This window comes from Monodelphis domestica, chromosome 3 (assembly GCF_027887165.1).
Source record: "Monodelphis domestica isolate mMonDom1 chromosome 3, mMonDom1.pri, whole genome shotgun sequence".
In the NCBI taxonomy this organism is placed as follows: Eukaryota; Metazoa; Chordata; class Mammalia; order Didelphimorphia; family Didelphidae; genus Monodelphis; species Monodelphis domestica.
In genome coordinates, this window is record NC_077229.1 from 404,286,499 (window position 1) to 404,310,935 (window position 24,437).

The following is a 24,437-nucleotide window of genomic DNA, read 5'->3' on the forward strand; positions in this document are numbered from 1 at the left end:
GCAAGTCTCTACTGGGAATTTTTTTTGTAAGGAAGGTGTTCGATGACAATCTAGCATTTTACCTTTCATCATAGCATTTGGCGCTTACAAAAGCTTAATGAGTCAGGGAGGTAGGAAGAGTGATATTTCACCCATTTTCTCAAGATCTCCTTTCATGTAAGCTTTTCCTGAGGCCCTCCACTGCTCATACCTCCCCTAAAAATAATATGTATGTTTTTACGTTGCATATATTTACTTATGCAATGGATCTTGGAGATACCGATTTATGTACGTGTCTCTCCCAATACTCTCTCCTGGAGGGCCAGGACTATTCTTTTCTGTTTATGTAACCCTAGCGCCTAGCATAGTGTGTGACATATAGTAGATACTTAATCGGTTCATCTTGCTTGACTGATTAAGTAAATGGCTGAAGGCCAGAGATAAGTGACTTACCTTAACTCACACAGTGAATCGGTGGCACAACTTGGACTAGAATTCTTGTCTCTGGTGTGGCTGCCTTAGCCAAATGCAAAGGCACCAAAGAGCTTTCTGGAGATAGTAGGTGGGCTGTGACTGAACCTGTTTCTGTCTCTCCAAGATTCGACCATGGGTGTCTAACTACAGAGTCAGTAGTAGGACGATTGCTTTCCAAACCAGTCTGGCTGCACAAAAAATATCATCCTCAGAGCTTTATAGTCATGTTTCCTTTTAGATTCCAAATGGTGGCACTCACAATAAAATGCTCCTCCTACCCTGATTCACCAGGCTGTCTTCCAAAGACTAATCCAAACTTCAAAGGATAAAGATTTGCTGGAAATACAGAAATTCTGCCTCTCTAGACATTGCTCTCTTTTTGGTATTGTTTCCCTCTATTAAAATGTAAGCTCCTTGAGGGAAGCACTTTACTTTTTTATTTATAGCCCTAGCACTTAGCACAGCATTTGGCAAATAGTAAGCTCTCAACAGGTTTCATTCATTCATTCACTCATTCATCCACAAAATAATGCATCTCAAGTTTTGAAGGCAATTCTTAAAGCCATGAAGCTAACACCAGAAATATTTTTATTATATTTAGAGTCTCTCAATGTTAGAACACCCATTTGAATAGTGGGGCTACTATTTTTTAGTAAAATATCAGTCTTCCTACCTCTTCTTCCTTCTTACTTTTACTAACTACATCTTGAAACAGGGGCATACAGGCATAGACTGTTTGCTCCCATCCTCATCCCTCTCCAGGCTGCCAAGAGGAAGAGGAGACAGCATATGTTGCCTTCTTCATCTTTTAAAACAACCAGACCCTCTGCTTTGCTGCTTTATTTGTTCTTAGCATTGGTAAACTCCATCCTGACATGCCTTTGCCTACTGCATGTTTTACTTTTTGTCTGACCATACCTCTGTGTTTTCTTTCATAGCAATGTCAGATTATTAAATAAATAAATACAGGCATGAGCATGTACAAATTTCTCCATATATTCTCCATATATGTAAAGACAGAGGGAAGGACCAACCTTCCTCGATTATTATGAGAACTGATGACAAGACTTCAGGTAATGCTTTGAGGGTAGCTCAGTGGATTTAGAGCCAGTTCTAGAGACAGATGGTCCTGGGTTCAAATCTTACCTCAGACATTTAAATAGTTGTTTGACCTTGGACAAGTCACTTAACCCCCTTTGCCTAGCCCTTACCATTCTTCTGCCTTGGAACTAATACATAGTATTGATTCTAAGACAGAAGGTAAGGATTTAAAAAAATATATTTAAAAATCTAAGCGTTCTGCAAATATAAGGCTCTTTAGATATTTAGATAGCATGGCTATAAAATAATGAGGCTGATCTATATAACTACTATAACATATACGATACTTGGAAAAAAAAAACTGTAATCTCCCAAGCATCTGTATTCCTATGTGCAATGTGGATCATTGCCTCTCCATGTCTTACTAGAAAGTCTTTAAAAATGACTGTGGCTAAAAAATCAACACCCTCCCCCCACCTCACTCCCAAACCACCCAGTCAGCTAAAGCTCTGGTGATGAATCTCCCCAGTTGGGTTTCTGCTCACAGGCTTTCTGTTTATTTGTGGACACCTACCCCAAACCTCTGCAGCTGAGGTCCCATTGAGTTTGTGCTCTGATCACGGCCTTTGAGAACCCTGGGGTCCCTGCCCCATGAGACCTGTCAGAGGAGTAGGGGAGCAGGGAAATGCACCTAATCTCATATGCAATATACAATGTGAGGCATGTGATTATGTGAAATGATATTTTATATTCCCAGCACAGCAACAGGCACCAGCCAGAGCAGGAGGCAATAATAGGCCACTCCAGCATTCACAACACAAGCCCTAGATCTGTGATTTCAACACCTGGAACTGAGAGAGGGGAAAACTAAAAATAATAACAACAGAGAAGGTTTCCCTGGTGGATTGGTAACCTCACCCAAGGGTCTGGGAGATGCTCCTCTCTTCTCCTGCCCCCCCCCTTCCCCCAGTACAAAGTCTCTTTTTGCATAAATTCCCTTTATGCAAAGGGAAACCAACTGGGCACCGAGTGGGGAGGGGGTGAATCCAGACTTGGCACCGATGTTCCTATTTTTTATGAAGGCAGCTGAGGAGCTAAAGGGCTCGCTGCGGCCCACGTGGCTGCTGATTAGCTGGAGATTATATTGATGATGTAATAAAAATTCACTTTGTCTATTAAGTTTCACCAGGACAATCAGGGAGAGATTAGATAAAAATCAGAGGGAATGAATAATAGAACACGGAAGAGAGCTATAAACCCCAGTTCCCTGAACGCCCCCCACCCTATTCATTCCCTACCCCCACGCCCCCCAAACACCTAAATCAACCAATATGAATGCATCCCGAGTTCTCGAAATTCCCGCCCCCTTCTGTCCGCCCGCACCCCCAAAGCAGCCGGCCTGAGGCTCTAGGGATAGCCGCAAACTTCGCTCAGCCTCAGTGGGCTGGACAGCGACGGAGGAGAGAGGGCTAGGGCGGGGACTTGGAGCCCCAGATACGACGTCGGTTTAAGTTTACTGACCATGTTGAATATTTGATTAAACCTTTGGCATCTTCAGCTCGGAATTGCACGAGTCGTCTCTTTCCCGGCTAGGCTAGGAAAGCCGGCGGCAGGAATCGCTAGTCTCCGCCGTCCTGGCAGGCTCTGTTTGCGGATGGAGACAGGGATTCAGCAACCCTCCCGGGGGGCCGACCTGTTCCACGGCCACCGGGATTATTTATGTGATGGTGGCTTTTAGAAAAAAAATTTTAATTAATTAATTTTTGAAAGAGGGCTACTCGGAAAAGAGAAGACTAATAACTAAACAGAATAACGACATTTCCTAGCGGGATGGAGGATCCTGGGAGAGAGGCTATGGGGCGGGCAGCAGTGGTAATGAGATAATCATTCACTTGCCAACCTTCTAAAAGGGCCACACCTCAGACACTAGGAGCAAACTTCGCGTCGGGGAAGTCTCTTTGGTTTTGAAGCCAGGCTGCCTTTTGGACAAAGTTCTGATTTCATTCCACGAGATCTGACTGCTGTGGGACCTTAGAAAGTCACTTTACTTTGGGGAGGGCTCAGTTTCCTCCCCTGAAAAATGAGGACAATGATTTTCAGTCTGCCCTGCTCATAGAAGTGCTACTTCAAATGGGAAAATAGATTTGAAAGTGTTAAAAAATGCACTCACTGTTATTAATATTATTATTCAAACATGGGCAGCTATTTTCCCAAGACTGTTTTATGGAATGTCACACAGATCAGCTTTAAATGTTTGTGGAGTAAGGGACTATCTATCTCCTTGCAATGACTGGCCAAAAGGACTTAAAATATATTTCCCTCCAGTCTGCCTGAAATGTCCTTTATTATCATTATTTCATTGAGTTAAGACATTGTCTCCAGAAGGCCCTGCATACAGAACATATAACTTACCAGGGAGAGGTAACAAATTAACACCCATTAGTGGCCGCTTAACACAGCTGTACAGATTAGTTTATTAGATCAGCGGGAAGCAGGGCCTTGAAGAGACAGGACACAGCAGAGTTAAATTTTGATAGGAGAGAAAGAAGAAACTGGTTTTAATGTGAGTGTTCAGGACAGGATAGACAAAAGGCATCTTGAGGGTACTAAAGACTTGTCATAGGAAGGAATTATGGGGAGAAGCTGAAGACCACCTCCACTGACTTTATAGTTATGCCAAAAAGAGGTCCTAGACATCTCCTCTTACCTACCTTCTCCACCTTTCATGTTCCCCTAGGAAATCTCCTGATTTGGAGAAGAGAAAATTGAGTAGAAGGTAAGAAATCACAGCAGGGTTGCAGAAGAACCTTATTCTTCATCCTTGGAGTGTTTTGAAGAGTTGGTCTCAGTCCTGAGAGACCAACTTATCTATTTCTCTGTTCTCGAGAAGGACTGAATGTCTCAAAGAGAGTATACATCACACCACAATCCTAAAGTATTCCCAGGGCAAAGAGAATCAACATGACCCTTCAGCATCCCTGACTGCCTAAATCACCCCCCACTGCTACTCCCTCAATCCCTAGCCATCTTGCCTCTGTGGTTAGCTGGCCTCACTCTTATGGCCCTCATGTCCAATCAAAATTCCTCCTGTAGGAATTATAATCATTACTGTGGTCTGGATTCTGATAAGGGAGTCTTATACCTGACATCTTAGTCTTAGACTTCTGGGGAAAACAGGAAAGAAATGGCTCATTATCATTCTTAGAGGCTAAGTCTACTCTTTTTGGTAGGAGGGGTGAAAATGAGGGAGAGGGGCAGAGAGCAAGGGGAGGTTCAGCAGTACAAGTCCTACTGTTTATTGCTCAGAAAATGTAGCCAAGCCTTCCAGTAAGATCTGGAAAGCTGCCCCTGTGATAGAGAACATAGCCTCTGGTTTAAATATTCAATGAGTAATTTCTTAAATGTGTGGGTTGTGATTTGGGAGACTGAAGGACACTGCAGCCCCAAAAGGAGGTGAAGATACCCCCTTCTGGGAGCTGTGTGCCTTCTGTAAAGCTTTGTCTGCTGTTCCTATGTCTTAAGGTATTCCTATCTGAGATCAGAGCTTCTGGTCCCCACTGTTCTGAAAAACAGATTAATGCACTTGAAACAGTGAGTCAACTCACCATCTCCCCTCCTCCTTCTGCTCAGGTCTTGCTTCTTCCCACAAAGGAACCTTTGGCCATTCCATTCCACTCCACTTGGCAATCTCTCTCTGCCTTTGAAACTTGGCTCCAAGCCCACAGTACCAGACTTTTCAATTCTGGTTCTTCTATTCAATATTTGTGTGACCTTGGATAAGTCATTTTCGTTCTTTGGATCTCAGTTTCTCCTTGGGAAAATGAATGTGTTGGACTTGATCTTTAATGTCCCTTTCTACTATAAACACTAAGATTTTATTAGGTTGCCTGCACTGGCTAGCTTCAGACCCAAGCTGATTGTGGTTCTCCTCTGTTTTCATTTGGTTGTTAGGCATTTAATTTGGATACGATTATTTTATGCTTATGACTCTCATTAATGAAGTAAGTTCCTGGGTGTCATAGATATATTTCACACTCCTCAGAAGATTGGAGACTCCCTGGAAGTCAGCTTTTCTATCAATCAGATTAGTGACTCACCTATTCTCTGGCTTGGTAAAATGTGCTCCATACATGGTAGATGGAGCCTCTGGGTTGGAATTCACTTCTCTAAAGGGCTATGGTGTCTAGAAAGAGGTTTTAGGCTAGGAATAGAAACAGCATCAGCAAAAATGAGGAAAAATCTCCAGAGGAGAAGTTCCTAACAGGAGAGTTTGGGGAGTCCAGGGAGGTAGGTCCCTTTCAAAACCTGTAAGGATAGCTTCAGGGAGAGCCATCTCCTATCTCCCCAAACCATCCATCCAGGCATCTCATTAAAGCCAAGATACAAAGCTGGAAGGGGTCTCAGACCCAACATGGCAAAGAAGCTCAATCATCATGATCTGGGGACAGGGGAACTGTAAGGTGAGGATGCCAAGCTCCTGATCTGAGTCACAAAGGGCACACAAGGCCATTCTCTTCCCTTCCCATACCTCAAAGTGCCCACCAAGAACATGGGACTATATCCTTTTTCCCTAGAAAAGTGACATCCTGAAGGAAAGGGTATCCCTGTTGCCCAAAACTTTCTTATGAGAGCTAGAATGGATTTTGGCTGTCATCTAATCAAATACACTCATGTTTACAGGAGAGAAAACTGGGATCCTGATTGTTAGAGTGACAGCCACCATCTCACAACCAGTTCATGATAGAGCCAGACTTTGAATCTCAAGCATCTTAATTTCTAGCTCAGTGCTCTTCACATCACATTCCTCTGTTTCCTTTTATTTAAAAAAATACAATAAATAAAACATAAAAATAAATAACATAGTCGTTCTCTTGCTCTGGTGCCCACACACTGAAACAGAACAAGATAGAACAAGTAGCATTGCTAGTGCCCAGCGCAGAATCTGGGCCATAAATCGTGTCAATGGATTGATCAACCCATCAGTCATATACCTCCTTCAGGATGCACAAATAAAAGTCTCGTGTGTGTGTGTGTTTGTGTGTGTGTGTGTGTGTGTGTGTGTGTGTACACACATGGGTTTGTATTGTGCGTAGCCCTTTAGGAAAGCTCCTTTGGGAGGGAAGAGTACAGTTTAGGACATCTCTGGATCCTAGGCTCAGAATCTGTCTATTCTTGCTGCCTGTCATGGGCTGCTTTCCAAATAAAGAAAACTAGACCCATTCTCATCTGTCTATCTGTCTCCGAGGGGCTCCAAGCAATGAGAAGGGTTTCAGCGCGACAGGCTCCCGCTGAAGCCACAGAATAAGGGGGGAGCAGGAGGAGGAAGGACCATTAGAGGGACAGGGGAAAGAATCATTTTATTCTGGCCTAGAGGATAATAGTTATGGAGGACCGACTTCCTTACATTAGCCATCAGAGGGCGCCTCCTTGAGGAGAGAGAAAGAGCGCACAGCTCCGGGGTCTCACAAACGCATGCAAAAGCTCCCAGGAAAACTGGTGAGGTCTATGTTGGCTCCGGAAAGTGCCCCTCTATTCGGTGCTCATCAGCCCTTTGCCTCCCTAGGTAGCTTGGGTGATGCTCTCAGACTGCTTTGTCTTGTCTGAGAAGAAAATAGAACAAATTCGTCTACCTGAGTTTTGGGGACTGTTTCCCAGATAAAGTTGCAATTTAATAGTGGAAATGGAAAAGGGCCTCTGTTTAACCCAAAGGGATGAAGCTATGATGGTGGAATATCAGGCCACGTGACAGATTTGTGGATGAGACATTTTGGTGTGTCTTTCCCAGACACCAGAATCGCTGTCCAGGATCCTGGAAACAATTTGGCCGCAGAGGGTCCCTGCCTATGCTTAGGCTCAGCATAGCCAGAGATTCTAACACATCTGGCAAGGAGAAGTCCTTCTTTATTGGAGAAGGACTTAGAAAAATCTTTGTGGGCCTGGCTAAGTAAGGTGACATCAGTGAACATGGACAGACTAGGGGAACTGGGAGGCCAGTGACCTCTAATCCATCCTCCCACATTACCTGGAGGAAAAACAAATCCTCCGAGGGTCAGTTCTTCCCAGCCTGTCCCAGAGTGGTGAACTCTGGAGGGAACACACCAAGGGTGAAACGTACTCTCCGAGCTTCCCTCTTTTCCCCCTGCTCCCCACTCTCAGGGTGTTACGTGTCTGGGGATAATCTCAGAACAGAGGATCACAGTATTTTCAGTCTTAAAACTAGACAGGACCTTCCAGATCAGCCATTAAGACATTTTTAGTGTTTTATCGAAGTAACTGAGTTCCAGGGAAATGATAACTATGGTGACAGTAAATAGAAATGGGATACAAATTCATTTCTCTTGATTGAAAAAAAAAATCCCCTGGTTGTTATGCTATTCCAAGCTGTCTCTCAACATATCAAAGACCCCGCTGGGGTACGGAGGGAAAGATGTGATCCAGAGTAGCCACTTGTTAGGAGAATAGAGAAAGATGGAAGATAGGACCCTGGGAAGTGATGTCCTCAAACACACTTTCTACCCTCCCAAAGCAACATCCCTAAAGGATTACATACCTATAAACCCAGCTGTGTGCACACACTCACTTTATCTGTGCATCCTGAAGGAGATCTGACTGATTGGCTGATCAAGAAGTGTCCTGGCATGACTTGGTGAGGAGGGAATGTATTCTTCTGTCCTTTGGGGGATGGTAGGGAAGGAGAGCAAAGCGTGGAAGGGCTAAGTCCTTGTACTCTGACCTGGCCAGTTCTGGGTCTTGGGGGTCTGACTTCTTCCTTTAGCTGCCCCAGAGTGAACCAAAGTCTCTTTGGCAAGACCAAAGAAGATAACGTAAATAAAATCATTTTAAGCCTAAAATTGATGTATAAATATAAACTATGGAAAAATAGTTTTTTTTTAAAAGATTTCCACTTTGAAAAGGAAAAGACTGCCTCCATCATGGAATGACTTGTACACTAGTGTGCATATCACCTCTTATCACACACACATACAGACACCTCTTTTCGGTCTTTTTATCTCTTGTTCCTTCTGTTAATGACCAAAAATTGACTGAAATGTTTCCTTGTCCTCGATCTACATGCTTCCCCCCGCCCTGGCTCATGAGCCTGGCCACCAAAGTCACTCCAACCCTGCTACCTTGACGACTGTCTCCTGGTAAAAAAAAAAAGTGATTATAAGAGCACATGCTTACTGGGCTTTAGCTGAAGGTGCCTTCTTCCTAACTCTCCTCTCTTCTCTCCATTCCAGCAGGGAGTCTCCCCTTCCCCCACCAGCCCCCTACTCCTACCACTTTACCATTTCCCACTCAAGGTACCCATCCTGGGTTTATCAACATGGACAACAGAACTCTGAAATATCCTTAGAAACAAACGCTGTGGAGTCTCTCCTTCCCCCTCATTCCCAGGCAAAGGATGGCAAGACTAGAGGAGAGGTCCTGAATGAGTGAACTAACAAATGAAAGACTTGGGGAAAATAAAATCATCTGGCAGGTCTACCTTTTATTACCAAAGATGAACTCCAAATAGACACCTCAAAAAAAGTCCTAACACAGGGTCATGGGAATGACCTGAAAACCTCCAACTGGTCCAGATAGACCAGAGCTGTTATCTGAGGGAACCCCAGAAAGTTTCAGACTCAGAGTCCTAGATTAACTCTAAGAAGACAAATCGTTTTTATTACCTCACACACACCAGATCAGGGAGGATGGCTATGTGTTTCCTCCAGGGTACCCGAAGCTTCAGGACACACAGAGTGGCATCTTGCAGGGGATCCCCCCTAAGCACCTGTCAGCCCTTCCCGTAAAGGCTGGCTTTTCATCCAGTTAAATTAGTTATGCCCTCCCCCCATCCCCAACCTCCATTCCCCAGAACCTGTTCTCACTTTGACAAAAATTAAAACACTGAGGACAGCAAGAAAGTGTAAGGTGTGAGGGTGTTTTTCATCTCTTTTAGGTGATATAGCGCTATGCAAAGTATCGATTTGACAGAAAGATATGGTTTGATGGCATCCAAGTGAATCCATTGCTTTCTCTGGACGCAGTGAAATAAGCTTGTTTTGGGTAACTGGAGAAAGACTGTGGTGTGAGGTGTCATTAAGAGTAACCTTTCCAACTGCATCCTTCTAAGGAATTTCAAATCCACACACCCTATCGAGAGCTGAGCTCCCCCTCCCACTACGCATGTACTAAGCAAATATTTCCAACAATTCTTGCCTTTGTGTATATTATTAGAACCAGTCAATATGATAAATATTACATGGGGATAATTTCCTGATGTTGCTGCCTAGTCCTGCTAGCCTCCCCCAGTAGCAGTGACCTGTTACAGTCCCTGGTTATATTGGTCAACCCAGATATTGATATTATTAATAATGGATATCATTATATTGACCTTTATTCCAACAACTGAATAATCCCCGGGCAGTTGTCAAATTCCTTTCAGAAGTATAGATAAGCCCATTACTGGAAAGATCTGTGCAATCTTAGGTATGTGTTTTCCACTCACCTTTAAGCGTCTGGGAGCAGGGTAATGTAAGCGAGAGATACTGGTGCTTTTAGAACTGATCAAATAGTCAATTAGAGTATTATTGGGGGGGTAGCATGATCAGAAAGTTCCTACACATTCGTCACATATTGTTTTATCTTTTGATGATTTTCTTTTCCCAGGATCCTCAGGGGAATCTTATCTTTAAAAAGGATATTATTAAGCCAATGCCATTTTTTGCTATTTACCTGCCTTCCAACATCAGTCCAAAAAAAGGGCCCCAGGCTAGAAGCAGGTTGGCAAGAAGGCAAGGCCTGCTCTGAATCTGACCTTGGCCTTAGTCTCTCTACCTGAAAAATGGGAGCAGCCCTCCTGACCATCCCTCCACAGCGTACAGGATAGAGAATAGACCCTGCTATTTCCTTTTGCTCTCAAGTCTCCAATCATCTGAATGCCAAGGCATTGATGGCGTGTTTCCAAGGAGTAAGGCTCATTATGTAATGGGAATTGGCCCTAAGGGTATTAATAAAGGAATAGAGCCATGTCGCTTGTGTCAGAAAACATCCTGCATATGTGTGTGTGGATACATGCCTGCTTTCTTGTTATTATTTACATGCTCTCATGCCTGTACGCATGAACACTTAAGTCAGAGATGGCCTCGTGTCGCTGCCTTTATCAACTCATTTTACCCTGATTCATTTCTGTTCAGACTGAGAAACTCTCTCACCCAGAGGCACACCTCGAGCTCTCCCCGGCAGAGGAAGGCTGGGCTAGCTGGAAAAATCTTTTGGATCCTCAGACATAGCATATGAATAAACCAGACATGGATTAATTAGGTGTGACTGCATCATTAAATTAGAATAATGAACAAACAGCCACGTATGGCATTCAAATCTGCCTAGAATGACTCAGAGGGTCGCTTTCAAGTAAGTCACCTGTCAGTTTGTAGGTTTGGGGGCCCCCTCCTCCCTTCCCGGGAGAGCCAGGTTTCCGTTGTACCACTGCGCTGAACGCTTTAGACACACCTACCCCAACTAGTGCCCATGTCCCTCCAGTCTCCCATACTCCACAACTGAATCAAAACAATGACTTGGTTTCAATTAGCATCACCCCAATTCATTCGGGCTGCAAGCATTTTTTTCCGGAGTGAAATATGACATCAGTGCAGGTGTTCATAAGGCGAAAGTAAGGGAGGGAGGAGTTAAGAGGTGTGGGTAAAGGATACAAGCTCTAGTGATCTCAGACTATTTGTGTGCACATGCACACACACACACAGACACACACACGCACACACACACACACACCTTTGGCAATTTTCACGGACTCTGTCTGCATCGTGTCCAGATTCCTCATTTCAGCCAGAGACTCAGCCGTGGCTAAAGCCCCGATTGTGCATTTTAAGAAATAACTGCAAAGCCAGACATCCTTTTTCCTTTTGCAACTTGCCCTCCCAGAACTGCCCCCTGCCATGCCCATATTCTGCCCCCTGCCTCTCCCAGGAGCTGATATCCCCAGCAAGGCCCTGTCCTAACTAACAGTGTCTGTGCAGCAAGGACTGTCTGTCTTTAACAAAGAAGATGAAATAAACAGATAAGAGAGAGGAAAATGGGAAGCTCTCTCGCCTCATTGGCCGAGCTGTTGGATAGTCCTAATGCATCTGAGAGCTTAGTACTAAGAATCTGTTAAGTATCTAAAAACCTTTGATCTGTAGCCAGTCTTAACAAAGGTGATAATTAATTAAAGGCGAGTGTATTGCAATAAAGTAACATCGTGGTCAGTTTATATGATGTCCAGAGCTGGGCCTCGGAAGTCACTGTCAATTAAAGTCCTGTTGGAGACTAGTTCATTATCAATTTTTTTCCCGGAGCTTTGATCAATATTTTTGGCTGCTCTTTCCTCACAAAGTGAGCACGATGTCTATATCTATAAGGGCGCCCATTCATTTACATCATACAGATGACCACATATGATTTGGTTCCTGAGCTACAGAGAACTGGTTTGAGTCTTCAGTCAGCTGGGATTGGAGGAAAGATGCACATAATGATAAGGGGAAAAAGAAAGTGGAGCAAATGGCAGGGAAAAACATCAATGAAAACCCTAGTTTTTGTTTAACCCAAATGGAGAACCTCCTCCCGTGCCCCCTCTCCAAACTCTCCTCAACTTCTCCTAATAAACTCTGTCCTAACCACAGAAGAAACTACTCATAGAGCCCATCTTTCTTTGCTACAGTTGTGGGTAGGGACCATGGCACGTGGTCTGCATTAACCCCAGGCAAAGAGGAAGTTCTAAACTGCCCAGAGGATGGAGTTGGAGGCAGGAAACCCCTCCATCTAGTCACTCTACTTTGACAAGAGCCTAACACCTCAACTTTGGAGATCTCCCAATACTGAATTCATCTACAGCTTCATTCCTTTTTTACTCTGCCTGCCTGTGGCCTCCAATGTCTTCAGTGCCAGACATAATATCAACCCTCGCTCTTCAGACTCAGTTTTGGGGATTCATTTGAATATCTTTATATGGCAAATAGCATTTTTTTAAAGGAGGAAGTTGGTAGGACTTTTTCCTTCCACCCCTCAACTCTTATCCCCACATCCAATTGGAACCAGAGCCTATGGCTTGGTCTGGGAGGTGTTTAGGGATCCCAGAGAAGAAACATTTTAAGAAGCCTGGTGCAAAGAGGGTTTACCTCCAATGCCGCAGAGATGCTGACTGGCAGGCTGCTGGGTTCCTGCCACACCCTGACTGGGTTTTGAGAAAAACACTGATTACTTCCAGGAGAGTCGTCTTGATTGAATTAAGAAAGTCCTTGGTGTGTGGAAGGTATTCATTTTCAGGCAATAAAGAAGGGAATAGGGTGTTACTGGGGTATGGTGTCAAGAAAGGGGTACAGAAGGGGCAGGATTGTCTCTGCAGAGAGACTCGTCTGCGGCTGCTCAGCTCAGAAGGTCACTTCTAAAACAATCAATGGAGTTGAGGGGTGGTAAAGGGAAGAACAATTTGGAAAAAGGTCATGGGGAGTGGGAGATACAAATGGATAACCTCAGAAAACCTTTCCCCCATTCCAAGTGGTAAGGCAGTAACTAGAGAAACCCTCAAATGTTGGGTCCAGACTCATGGGCCCAAAGGTTGAGTTGGTGCATCGCCTGTAAGTTACATTCTCAGACTTTTTCCTAATCACCTACCCTCTCCTCCTACCTTATTCCCCCTCCTCAAAAAAAAAGTAAGCTATGACTTTTATGAGGAAACTTTCCATGATACTAACTTTGACACCTTAATTTACCATATATACGAACCACTCAAAGATACAAATAAACATATACCCATTAATCCCCAACTTCAGCAACTCCTCACTAATTTTCCCCTTCTAGCTTCTCATACCCTTCTCTCTTTTCTACCTTCAGGTCAAATAGTTTCTTTCTAAGCACAAAGTTACTCTAGCTTTAATTCCTTTACCCCATTGGGTGCTCCCAATTTCCAGTGCCCAATTGCCATTTGGGTGATTTAACTTTCATTGCCCTTTTGTCATTCACCCTATATTCTTTTACTCAGCCATCCTTCTCATAATCATGTCTTATTACTATATCTCAGAGATCTGAATGGCCTGCTCCTCACAGAGATCAAGGTGGTGTACAATGGTTCCTTTTAGGTTCTCTTATCTCAAATGACACAGCTATTTTTCTGAATCAGTGAGATGGCATTTCAGACTTCTTTGAGAACACTCAGATCTCTGTCTCTATCTCTTTCCTCTCTTTGTCTGTCTGTCTGTCTGTCTCTCACACACATACATACACATATGCCTAATCATTTGCAACACACCAAAGAAGGAGGAGTATGGAGGGAGAATTAAACAAAAACACATCTGAGATTATTAACCTTTCTGGAATTCTTTTCTTCGGTAATTCCTTAACAACTTTAAAACCCACCCAGAAAGGGTAATATCTTCAGATGAAATTTAATGGTGTTTTTTGATATTTACCTTAAAGAAATGAATTTGCTCAAGAGATACCTTGAGGGGATGAGTTATGAGCCACTGAACAACTTGAGGTGATGGAAATAATGCCAAGACCTCAAAAATATCCCTTCAACACAGTCTAGAATCCATTTTCAGACTGTGAAGGACAGACTTTGGCTATCCTCCTTGACTGGGTTTCTATGTAATCTCACCCAGATCTATTTGATGCATGTGTGTAGATCACATGTATAAATGGCAATGCATATACATACATGTATGCATATATTCTTATTTCTGTGGACACCAGCTATGCAAATGTACATATAAAGGAGAACAAACATTTAGGAAATGAGTTCCCTTTGCTGGAAAATAAATCAACCTAATTCTTTCCCCCATTTACCATAGAAGGGATTTTGAGCTTTGATTTGGGAACATTTTATTTTTTAAAATTCCAATTTCATATTCTCATTAAAAGTTACTTTGTTGTTTTTTGTTTCCTTGTGGGACTGTCTCGTCTTCCTACCCATTTTTTCCCAAGGAAAACCATTCATTTCAATGAAATGGGTTTGTTTTTATCTAGACACTCAATTGGACTATTTTCCTTGATGGCACTGGATTTTTATTTCCAGAGTGTTTTTTTTTTTAAATCTTTATATGATTTGATCATGGGTTTATGTACAGGCTCTGCTCTCACTTTCCTTTCTGGAATGCTGAAATCTGATGGGGGATTTGCTGGAACTTAAAATTCATGTATCCACAGGAAAAACAAGTCTTCTCTGTTAGGCTGGAATGGATGGAAGCCTGATGTTATGATGGATTGCACATCTTAAATACAGGCATGATATTGTGAAGAAGCACAGAACCCATGGAAATTTAAATATGAAAATTTAAATCTAATCATATTTCTCCTCCCTTCTTAGAGATTTTTTTGGGATTTCCTCAATTCACTTTTAATTGAGATGCATTCTGTTTGCCATATGAAGGTTTAAGTTGGGGGAGAGGGATTGGTGAATATATTTAAAAACTGAATAAACTCTGAGGCAATTTCCAAAGGATGGTTCCACCCCAACTTCTTTTTATATGAAATGTGAAATTCTCAGAGGACTGAATATTTTATAGATTAGTGGTTTTTGCTTATGAATATCCAAAGGCCATCGTGCAGTGCCTTCTCTTTCTTATAGCTGGAAAAAACCTCCTTGCCGGGTAGATACCAAGGCGCAGATCTGTTCTGACTGGATAACTAGAAAGACTGTTAGGTGGACCTGGCTGTTTAGATTAAAATGCATTACAGGCCCTGTGAACAAGCACGCATCAGTAGTAAAAGCTGTTTAAACCTTTGGGGACAGCCCTATATTTAGATTACATTAATTCATAAATATTATACTAAATACCACTTAAATTGGACTTAAATGACTTCAAAGATAATGCATTATAATATGGCTGTCCAGAGAGCACTAGTCTTTATGTCTCCCAGTAACTCAGTCTTCTCAGCTTCCTACCCTGCTAGATAAGACCAAAGTTATGAATGGATTGTTAAATTGTTCATGTGTGATTTGATAACTCTGCATATATGGGTGCCATGTGCGTGTGGTTTTTTTTGGTGGTCCTCACCTCTATTCTCTGCACCCAAACCCCAGGAAAGAAGACAATGAAGATGGAAGAAATAAAACAAAAATGAGAAAGAAGGGCAAGAGAAAGGGGAAGAGAAGGAAGAGATCTCTCCCTACACCAAAAGAAGTCTCTCTAAACTGTGTTTCATCTTATCCAGAATGCTAACACAGGTGATCTAGGTATTTTTAAAATCAATAGCACAAATTTTTCCTCTTTGGTGACTAAAAAAAAAATCCTGTCCTAAAGTGTTTCTGATCGGGTGGGGGATGGGAAGGGATGGGACAGAGAAGAAATCCTTAGCATCTGAGAGTTTGCACTACCTGGGTGTGATATTGTTGTTTGCCTACTCTGCCCTCCTTCTTTTTTATTTTCAATTAGTGTCCCATCATCAGAATGAGAATGTATCTTTAAAAACCATCTTGCTACAACACCATCAATGCTTACCCTAGAAGAGTAGTTCTCTCCTTTGATAGAACTGGGTTTTCTCTTCAATACCTTTGAATACTACTCATACACAACCTCTCAATATGACTTAAGCTAATTCTCTTTTAAGGTTTCACTACACCCGACAGACATTCCATTAACTCTTGGGGCTACTTCTCTCACCCAACTACATGAAATGGAAGGTAGTGGTTTTAAGTAACTTGATCAAGTAACTAATTTATTTATTGGCTTGTTAATTTGGTTATTTATTTATTACCGATTAGTTAACAGGAACATTAGCTAGCAGCTTTCAAGGCTTGTCTCTTACCACATCTCTTAGTTCTATCCTAACTAGGTACATTAGAAGTTGGAAATTCAGAGTGAGCAAGATATACCAGCAATCTTTCATCCCTGATTTAACAAAAGGCACCATTTCACATTTCCCCTCATGTTGTCGATTTAAAGATGGGGGGGGGGGACTAAAAGCTCAACACAATCTTCATTCTTCAAAGTCCCATCATGCTTTTTGACTTAACGGTAATTAATCACCAATGGCAAGAGAGGTTTTTTCCTTCTTCTGGTAGCCAGAGGCTTATTTTTATCAGGATTAGCTAATAAATCAGGCAGCATCACAGAAGGAGGAGTTAAAACTCTTCTCAGGACTGAATAAAACAGACCTCGGAAAGTGTATCATTTATTTAGCTCTCCCGAAGCTCCAAGCGCTGTCAGTGACATTCATAGCAGAGACTCACTCTATAAAAAACGAGGGGAATGGGATATGCTGAAGTTTCATAGGGGAGAAAATGATGCCCGGATTTGGAGGGTGAGCTGCTGCAGTAAGGAGGGCCAAGTGAATACACCCTGGGCCACCAATTGGTTTATCTACTACTGTCAGTAGAGATAATTTGGGGGTCAGAATATTCATAAAAATGGGATTTTGCCTATCCCAGTCAGCTTGACCAAATCTATCTAAACCCATACTACAGCATCCTTTCTCTTTCTAATGTTGATTTACATGTGCATGATAGAAAAATATAAAATAAAATAAATATAGCAAACATATAGTGATAGTATCTATAACTTATTAAGGAATTTTAAAATAAATCACCATAAATTGTAAAAGTTTTCCCAAATCATAAATAAGTAAGCAAGTGTCATTTTCTTGCTACAGATCCAATGGAAGATCTGTCTCTTAGAATATGTCATTTTTCCTCCAGTGGGTTCTGAATATTTTTGTGTGTAAACTTTGCAATCTTCCATCACTGCACATGCTGCCCATTTTGATGGAGTAAGGGCTCTTTTTTTCTGATTTTTCAAAAAATAGAACAATAAAAATAAGACACTAGCATTGTTATGCTTCTAAGAAGCTTGATTAAAAAGAGAGAAAGCTGCCAGGCTACAGTTAACCCCAGGAAGCTGGAGTGGGTGGGGGAAGAAAGGAAACAAATAGTATTTAAAAAGCTATGTTTCCCCACTCCATCTCACCAATCTCTCTTCTGAACAGATATTTTCTCCAAACTGAATAAGGGTGGTAATCTTTCCCTACTACAATACCCACAATCTCTCCCCCTCACCCAAACCAGTATATTTCCATTCTTCTCTGTTTTTGTGCCACTCAACATGCCATTAACTTTAAGATTTACTACTCAGCAGGCAAGCTGGAATACGTTAAAGCCAATAAAACTGCTCTCTGGGACTCCAACTACAAGAGTTTGGCTGTAGAGGTCTGGTTGGTATTGGGGATGGGGGTAGGGTGAAGAAATATTATTAATGGTAATAAAAACCTCTATTTAGGGAAAACAGATATCCCTGCACCCAGAACCCAGTGTACTAGAGGATCAACCCTTTCAACAGTCAGCATGTAGCAAGGAAGCAGGCTTCCCAGCTGGACTGTGTGTGTATTTTTCCCTTTGAAATCACCAGCCCTGACACAGTAGTTTTGGAATCTCTCCATACTTATGTTTATTAAAAATTGGTTTTACATGTACATTATCTACAACTTACTCAGCCTGGTGCTACTTCCCTGCCTCAGCAATCAATCTCTCTCTGAGAGCATTTAACTTGCCCACACCTCTCAGCCTCCTATTAATCCCAGCTGCACATCCTATACATTACTGTTAGGGAGCGAAGCGTTGGGCTAATTTCGTCACCCACCAGCCACCCACACACGGTCTACAACTGAGCACGTTTGGGGCTCTGCCTTAATGAGAATAAAAAAGGAGGAATAAAAGGATGCTGCAGACAATTCCCATTGCCCCTTCCTGTAAAAAGTTACTAGGTTTCCCCCCCTTCTTCTTTTTCTCTTTTCTCTGCTAGTAACAACAACTAGAACTTACAGTTGCTTCAAAGGATAGGGAAAAAATGTACTATGAAGCTTCTTGCATTGTAGGCTTAGAATTGATTTGTGTCCATCCTCTAAAAAATATATTTTCATTACATATATTTTCTAAAACCCATGTCTCCCTAGCAAGTGACTGGCACAGCTTTCTGGATCTCCCCTCTCTGTTTCTCTGTCTCCCTATTGTTTCTGCCTCTGCCTCTGTATCTTTCTATCTCTATCTCTTTCTGTCTCTCTGTTTCTCTGTCTCTTCTCCATCTGCCTCTCTCCTCTCCTCTCCTCTCCTCTCCTCTCCTCTCCTCTCCTCTCCTCTCCTCTCCTCTCCTCTCCTCTCCTCTCCTCTCCTCTCCTCTCCTCTCCTCTCCTCTCTCTCTCTCTTTTCTCTCTCTCTCTCTCTCTCTCTCTCTCTCTCTCTCTCTCTCTCGTCTCTCTCTCTCTCCTCTCTCTCTCTCTCTCTCTCTCTCTCTCTCTCTGTTTTCCTTTCCTGATTCTTCCTCCCATGCATTGTCACTTATGCCTTAAAATATTCAACTCAGCCATTGCCCCCCCCCTCCCCCCTCCCCCCCCCTTTGCCAGGTCACTCAGGCATGAAGCTTGAATGTACAGGGGAGTTTACTGTTAAAATTATATAGAGAAAAAAATCACCTTAAGGATTTTAACACCCCACCCCCACCCCAAACCCCCATTTAGGCGGCTGTGCTGATACTACTATGGCCCCAAAAAGAAGAGAAAGAAAAAAAAAATCCCAGTATTTTCAGCACCACATCTGTGGACAGCACCGTTCTTGAATCTCCAGATCGCTCAACGCTGCTACTCAGTATATTCTACCTAACCATTTCCAATCCCAATCCCCTTAAGTGGCTCTGTACCCCCACCAAAATCTAACCCGCTCTCATTTCTTTTTGCTCTCCCTCTCTTTTCCTGCCTTCCCAGGAGAACATCCCATTCTTTCTCTTTGCCATATGTCTAATCTTTTCCCTTCCCCCTAAAACCAACCTCTCCCCTACCAAACATCACCCCAACACCCCCCACACCCTTTCCTGTTCCTCCTCCTCTTTTTTCCTCCCCCAGGATATCTCTTCTCTCTCTCTCTCTCTCTCTTCTCTCTCTCCTCTCTCTCTCTCTCTCCTCTCTCTCTCTCTCTCTCTCTCTCTCTCTCTCTCTCTCTCTCTCTCTCTCTCCCCCCATAGCAAAGTTAAGAAGGAAATCGTCCACTAACCTTTGTGCATGCCAGTGAACCTGTCCTTCAGAACCGTCAGCTCGTAGATCTTGCCAAACTCCTCGAAGAGGGGCTTGAGGTCTTTCTCGTCCAGGTTTCGGGGGATCTGCCCAATGAACAGCTTGATGGCATCATGGTCCTTCATGGGAATGGTAGACGGGTTCCCCGGGCTATGGTTTAATCCGTTCATGTGCCCGTTACTGCCCGGGCTGCCGTGACTGTTGTTACTGAGGCTCGTATTGTCAGCCTGTCCGTTTGCTAACGTAGCCCATCTTTATATACATAGAGAAAATCTTCTTTCCTTTTATTCTTTCTCGCTCTCTTCACTCTCTCACTCCCTCTCCTCTCTCTCATCGCCCTCTCTCTGCTTTCACACACGCACACACATACACACACTCAGTCTCTCCCTCTCTACACCTCTTCTCTCTCTCTCTCTCTCTCTCTCTCTTCTCTCTCTCTCTCTCTCTCTCTCTCCTCTCTCTCATCTCTCTCTCTCTCTCTCTCTCTCTCTTCTTTCTCTCCTCTCTCTCCTCTCTCCTCCCTCTCTCTCTTCTCTCTCTTCTCTCCTAGGTCTGATCTGATTTTTTTTTTTTACATTGGACAGGATCTCTGTCCTTTCCGTTTAAACAGGCTGGACCAGTTCAAGTTCCCAGCCAGACTAGGGGGTGGGGGCGGTGTGTGTGTGCAGGGGAGAGGCGGGGGGAGACGGACCTGGGAGGGAGAAGGAGAGGGAGGGCTCAAGGGAGACTGAGACGGGTGGGGAGGGGAGGGCGTGGGGGTTGGCTTTCGTTGGCTGTTCTCCCCCACCCCCCACCTCCCCCCGTCTGCCAGACCCAGAGAGACACGGTGGTACCTTCCAAGACAGCCCAGGCTATAAATAGCGCCAGGCGCATGGCTCTTCGGGAGGCGCTGAGATTCGGGGGCCAAGTGAGCGAAGGGGAGCGAGTGCATTTTAGGAATGGGCTGACTGCCTTTCGTATTTGTCTTTTTTTTGGGGGGGGAGGGTTGTTGTTGGTGGTATTGGTAGCGTGGTGGTGGACTGGGAATTAGGAGTAGATGCAACAATTTTGAGGGGTATATAAAAACATTGATTTTTTAAAAAAATTTGAGTGCGTGTGTGTGCATGTGTGCGGGTATGTCTGTGTCAGGGGCCATCCCCGGCCGAGGTGCATTTTATTAGCTAGGGAGAGAGGGAGAAAGGAGAAAAAGGAAGGAAAAGGAAAGGAAGGGATGGTGGGGCGGGCGGCGACAGTGGTGAGGTAGAATGGGCGGCTTTCCCCCTTCGGCCTGATTTATTTATTTATTTCGAATATAAAAAGGCAGCAGGGTTGTAGGGGATCAGCGACCGATTAATCATTATCCATAGAGAAAGTGCTACATTAATATATATATATATATATATCCTGTTTATAAGATCGTTTATAGATAAGAGTGCTCTCTCTCTCTCCCCCCCCATCTCCCTCTCCTCCCCTCATTCCCCTCGCCCCCCCTCTCCTCTCTTCTTTTTCCCTCCTTGCATCCCAAAGAGCAGCCACAAATCCCTCCCCCCTTTCCCTTTATCTCACGCCATCGGTGTAGGTTCCTGAGGGAAAGGGAGAGGCACTGCTCTGTTGGGGGGTGGAGTGGGTGTACAGGATGGGAGACAGGTTTGAGGTTTGGAGTTCCCCCCTCCTATTGCTTCCATCCTCAGTTCGGATAGGGCTATATGTGTAAGTCTGCCACTCTGGGTACCATTCCCTTCCTGGGCGTTGATCTACTACAACCGAGAGACCGGCAACCCCCTAGGCCGGGCCACTGGTAGGGCTCACTGGTGGGAGGAGAGAGTGGTGGAGGGATAGATGGACGGGTGGAGGGTAAAGGATGGATGGATGGATGGATGGGCGCCGCTGGCTTCTCTTGCCGCTTACCACCGGGGGCGGGGAGAAAACTCGTAGCTTGGGGGTGGGATAGGCGGGAGCTGTGGAAGGCGACTCTATCTGGTCTCCTCCGCTTTCCTGGCTCGAATTGAAATTTTCTTTTTAAATCCTCTACCAAATAAATATATAAGTGAATGAATAAATTAACCTGGAAAGCGAACCCTGCTGCTGCCGATCCCAGCTCGATGAGGCACAAGAGTGACTGCTGCTCGGCTGGCGAGAGTCGCCACCCCCCTCCCATCCCCCAGATGTGCGTTTGGCATCTAGAGGCAGGAGGGGCAGTGGGGACTGACACTGGATCTGCTGGAGGGGGACAGCAAAGGAGTGTGGGGAGAGGAGAGGAGAGGAGAGGAGAGAGAAGAGAGAGGAAGAGAGAGAGAGAGAGAAGAGAGAGAGAGAGAGAGAGAGAGAGAGAGAGAGAGCAGGAGAGATGAGAGAGAGAGAGAGTGTGTGTAAAGGGGATGATGAAATTGGGGGCGTCCATCTCCCCTACGAGGGGACTATGGATCAGCCAGGGGAGGGCGTGAGTTGCCAGAGCAGGAGTACAAGTCTTTCCTTTTCAACGGGCAAATTATGTTGCTGGACTTGGGGCAGGAGCGGATTTTATTTTAATCGGATTCCAGCCCCCCCCCCCCCCCCCCGCCCAGGCAACTGTGTTTTACCGCCCTACTACCTATGATCCCTCCACATTTGTCACCCCACCCTGGCAAAATAAATAGAATTAAAAAGAAATCACCTACCCGGCAGCCCTCCAGCTGGTGGAGCGGGAGCTGTCCGCCGCTGGCTTCTTGCTGCTTTCCCTGTTTTCGCTTTTCTTTGCTTCTCAGAAAAGACTGTTGAATTTATTGTGTATTTTCAAAATTAAATGGCACCCCCTCACACACATAAAATTCAGGCGAACCCTCTTTAATAAACCCACACCTGGGCTCCTAGGGGTCACCTCAGAGATTGCCCGTCAACAGTCAGAGGGGAGGCAACAGCTGAGGTTGGGAAGCCTTAACTTCGTCCTGGAACCCCAGGCTAGTCGGTTTTGCTGCCCCCATCCTGGTGGGGCAATGAGATACAAAGTAATGTAGTAAAAAATGCTGAGTTCTAATCATTTCATTTTCAAATTCGCAGCGTTTGTTTACACAGTGTACAACTGGAGCTAAGAAGCATAGCCCTTCAAAGACGTAAAATATACATATGCAATCATTCACCATAGCATATATGATAATTCCATATTATTGTACATACAGTCTATACCAAAGACAAAAATAATACGTTGATAAAGGTGTTTGCGAGTCTACGTGTGATTGCGAATTTGTGAGGTTATAATCTAGGTAGAGTAGTCAGGGAATGCTTGTACATCACGTGTATGTGTATCTATATTTGTGTATAGATAGTGTGTGTACAGTATGCGTGTTTGTACAGTATGTGTGTATTGTTGTGTTTAATACCGTGTCCAAGTCTGTAGCTCGAGTGTATTTGTAGAGCATGTGGCTGTAGGTATGTGTAGAAAGAGAGTGTGTTTGGCAAATCCGCGCGTGTGCACTTATTCGTACACATACCTATGCCAGCCTAGGTTCACCAGGATAGGTCAGTAGAGGTTGACAAGTTTGCCTGGAATTTCTCCTCAAATAAGGTACTAAGGCGACCGAGCTCCCCCCTGAATCTCACACCCGAATGGAATATATTTTCTGCCATAACAACAGAGTTTAGGAGCGTAATGCATTCTTCACGCCAGGTTCGCTCACTCGCTCTCTCTTGCCGCCCCCCTCCCTCCTTTCCCGGCTCAGCGATGACAATGGAGGGAATCAGCAGTAGGTGAGGACAGAAAAAAGGGGAAGGGGGGATCAAGTATCTCCCCCACCCTCTATTCTCTTCCACCACTGTCCTATCCACCCTTAGCCCCGTGTGAATTATTAACAGATATTTAATTATTCATAGTATTATTAATAATAATAGCCAATACATAAATAACAGCGGTGTGTGTGTGTGTGTGTGTGTGTGTGTGTGTGTGTGTGTGTTGCCGCCTTGTTATGGTTAATGAAAAAAAGGGAAATTTACTCTTTCAGACGCTCAGCAAAAATTCAGTTTAAATAGAGTATCACTAGGTCCCTCCTAACCAGCGTTTTCCGGCTAACTCCCTAGCGCTTTGACCCAAACCCAGCAAAGAACTCCTTTTTTCCTAGAAGAGAAAAGCCTCGTTGAGTTCACATTTCATCGTCCCCCTTTCCCCTCATCATAAGGGGAAGCTGTATTTTGGATGCTGGAGATTACTGACCCTCAGTAGGGACTACAATGCTTCCCTTCCTTAGCAAACTACAAAGGGTCCTCTCTGAAGAAGGGAAAAAGATCAAGGAGAAGCTCGGCCTCCCAGCGTGCACTGGCTGGCCCGCCCAGATAGAGGCAGCAGCGGCTCTAAGAGCACAGGGCCACTTCAGTACCCTTTAAAACTGAGTAACCCTGTGAAAAAGCCACTCTGGTGAAAACATTGATCTGTTAAAGGCGCAGAACTTGATCCCTTAGCCTTATGTACTTTTCAGCAACAGCAAACTGTTGTACCTATAATAAAGCAGGGAGATGTCCCAAATGACTGCTAATTAAAGAAATAGGACTAAAGAGAGAATCATTCCATTATTTGCCCAGAGTGTCCCTTTAAAGGTTCCTGATATTCTAATAAGGCTTAGGCTTGTGGAAAAAAAATCTCTCTGTTCATCAAAGAAAAATCGGTCACAGTTGTATCAAAGTATGAGCTCTTTCTGTCACATAAGCAGAGGTAAAACATTTTCTTCCAGTGGTATTTTGTTTTCACAATGATTTAATCTATTTATATTGGGGGGGGGGTGTGGATAATGGAAAGGAGATGTGGCTGTGAATTGAGCACTTGCTTTAAGTGGGAGTCTAGATGTTCATTTCCACTTTAGACCTGGTGTGATGGTAGACTTGTTTAGAGACATATCAGCCAATGACAGGGTCAGCCATGTTCTGAACTTTTGACTATTGTCTTCTAAGTAAATAAGAAGAAT

General features: G+C 43.9%; 1 protein-coding gene across 1 annotated transcript in view; it reads right to left on the reverse strand.

Annotated features, from left to right (window-relative positions):
- The window catches only part of CELF4 (CUGBP Elav-like family member 4), a 579,256-nt gene extending 559,432 nt beyond the window's left edge, over nucleotides 1-19,824 (reverse strand). Inside the window, 2 exon segments of the mRNA XM_056824360.1 lie at nucleotides 19,511-19,778; nucleotides 19,780-19,824. Coding sequence (XP_056680338.1) covers nucleotides 19,511-19,778; nucleotides 19,780-19,794 — 283 coding nt within the window. The 5' untranslated portion in view covers nucleotides 19,795-19,824.
- Nucleotides 19,825-24,437: the final 4,613 nt, after the last annotated feature.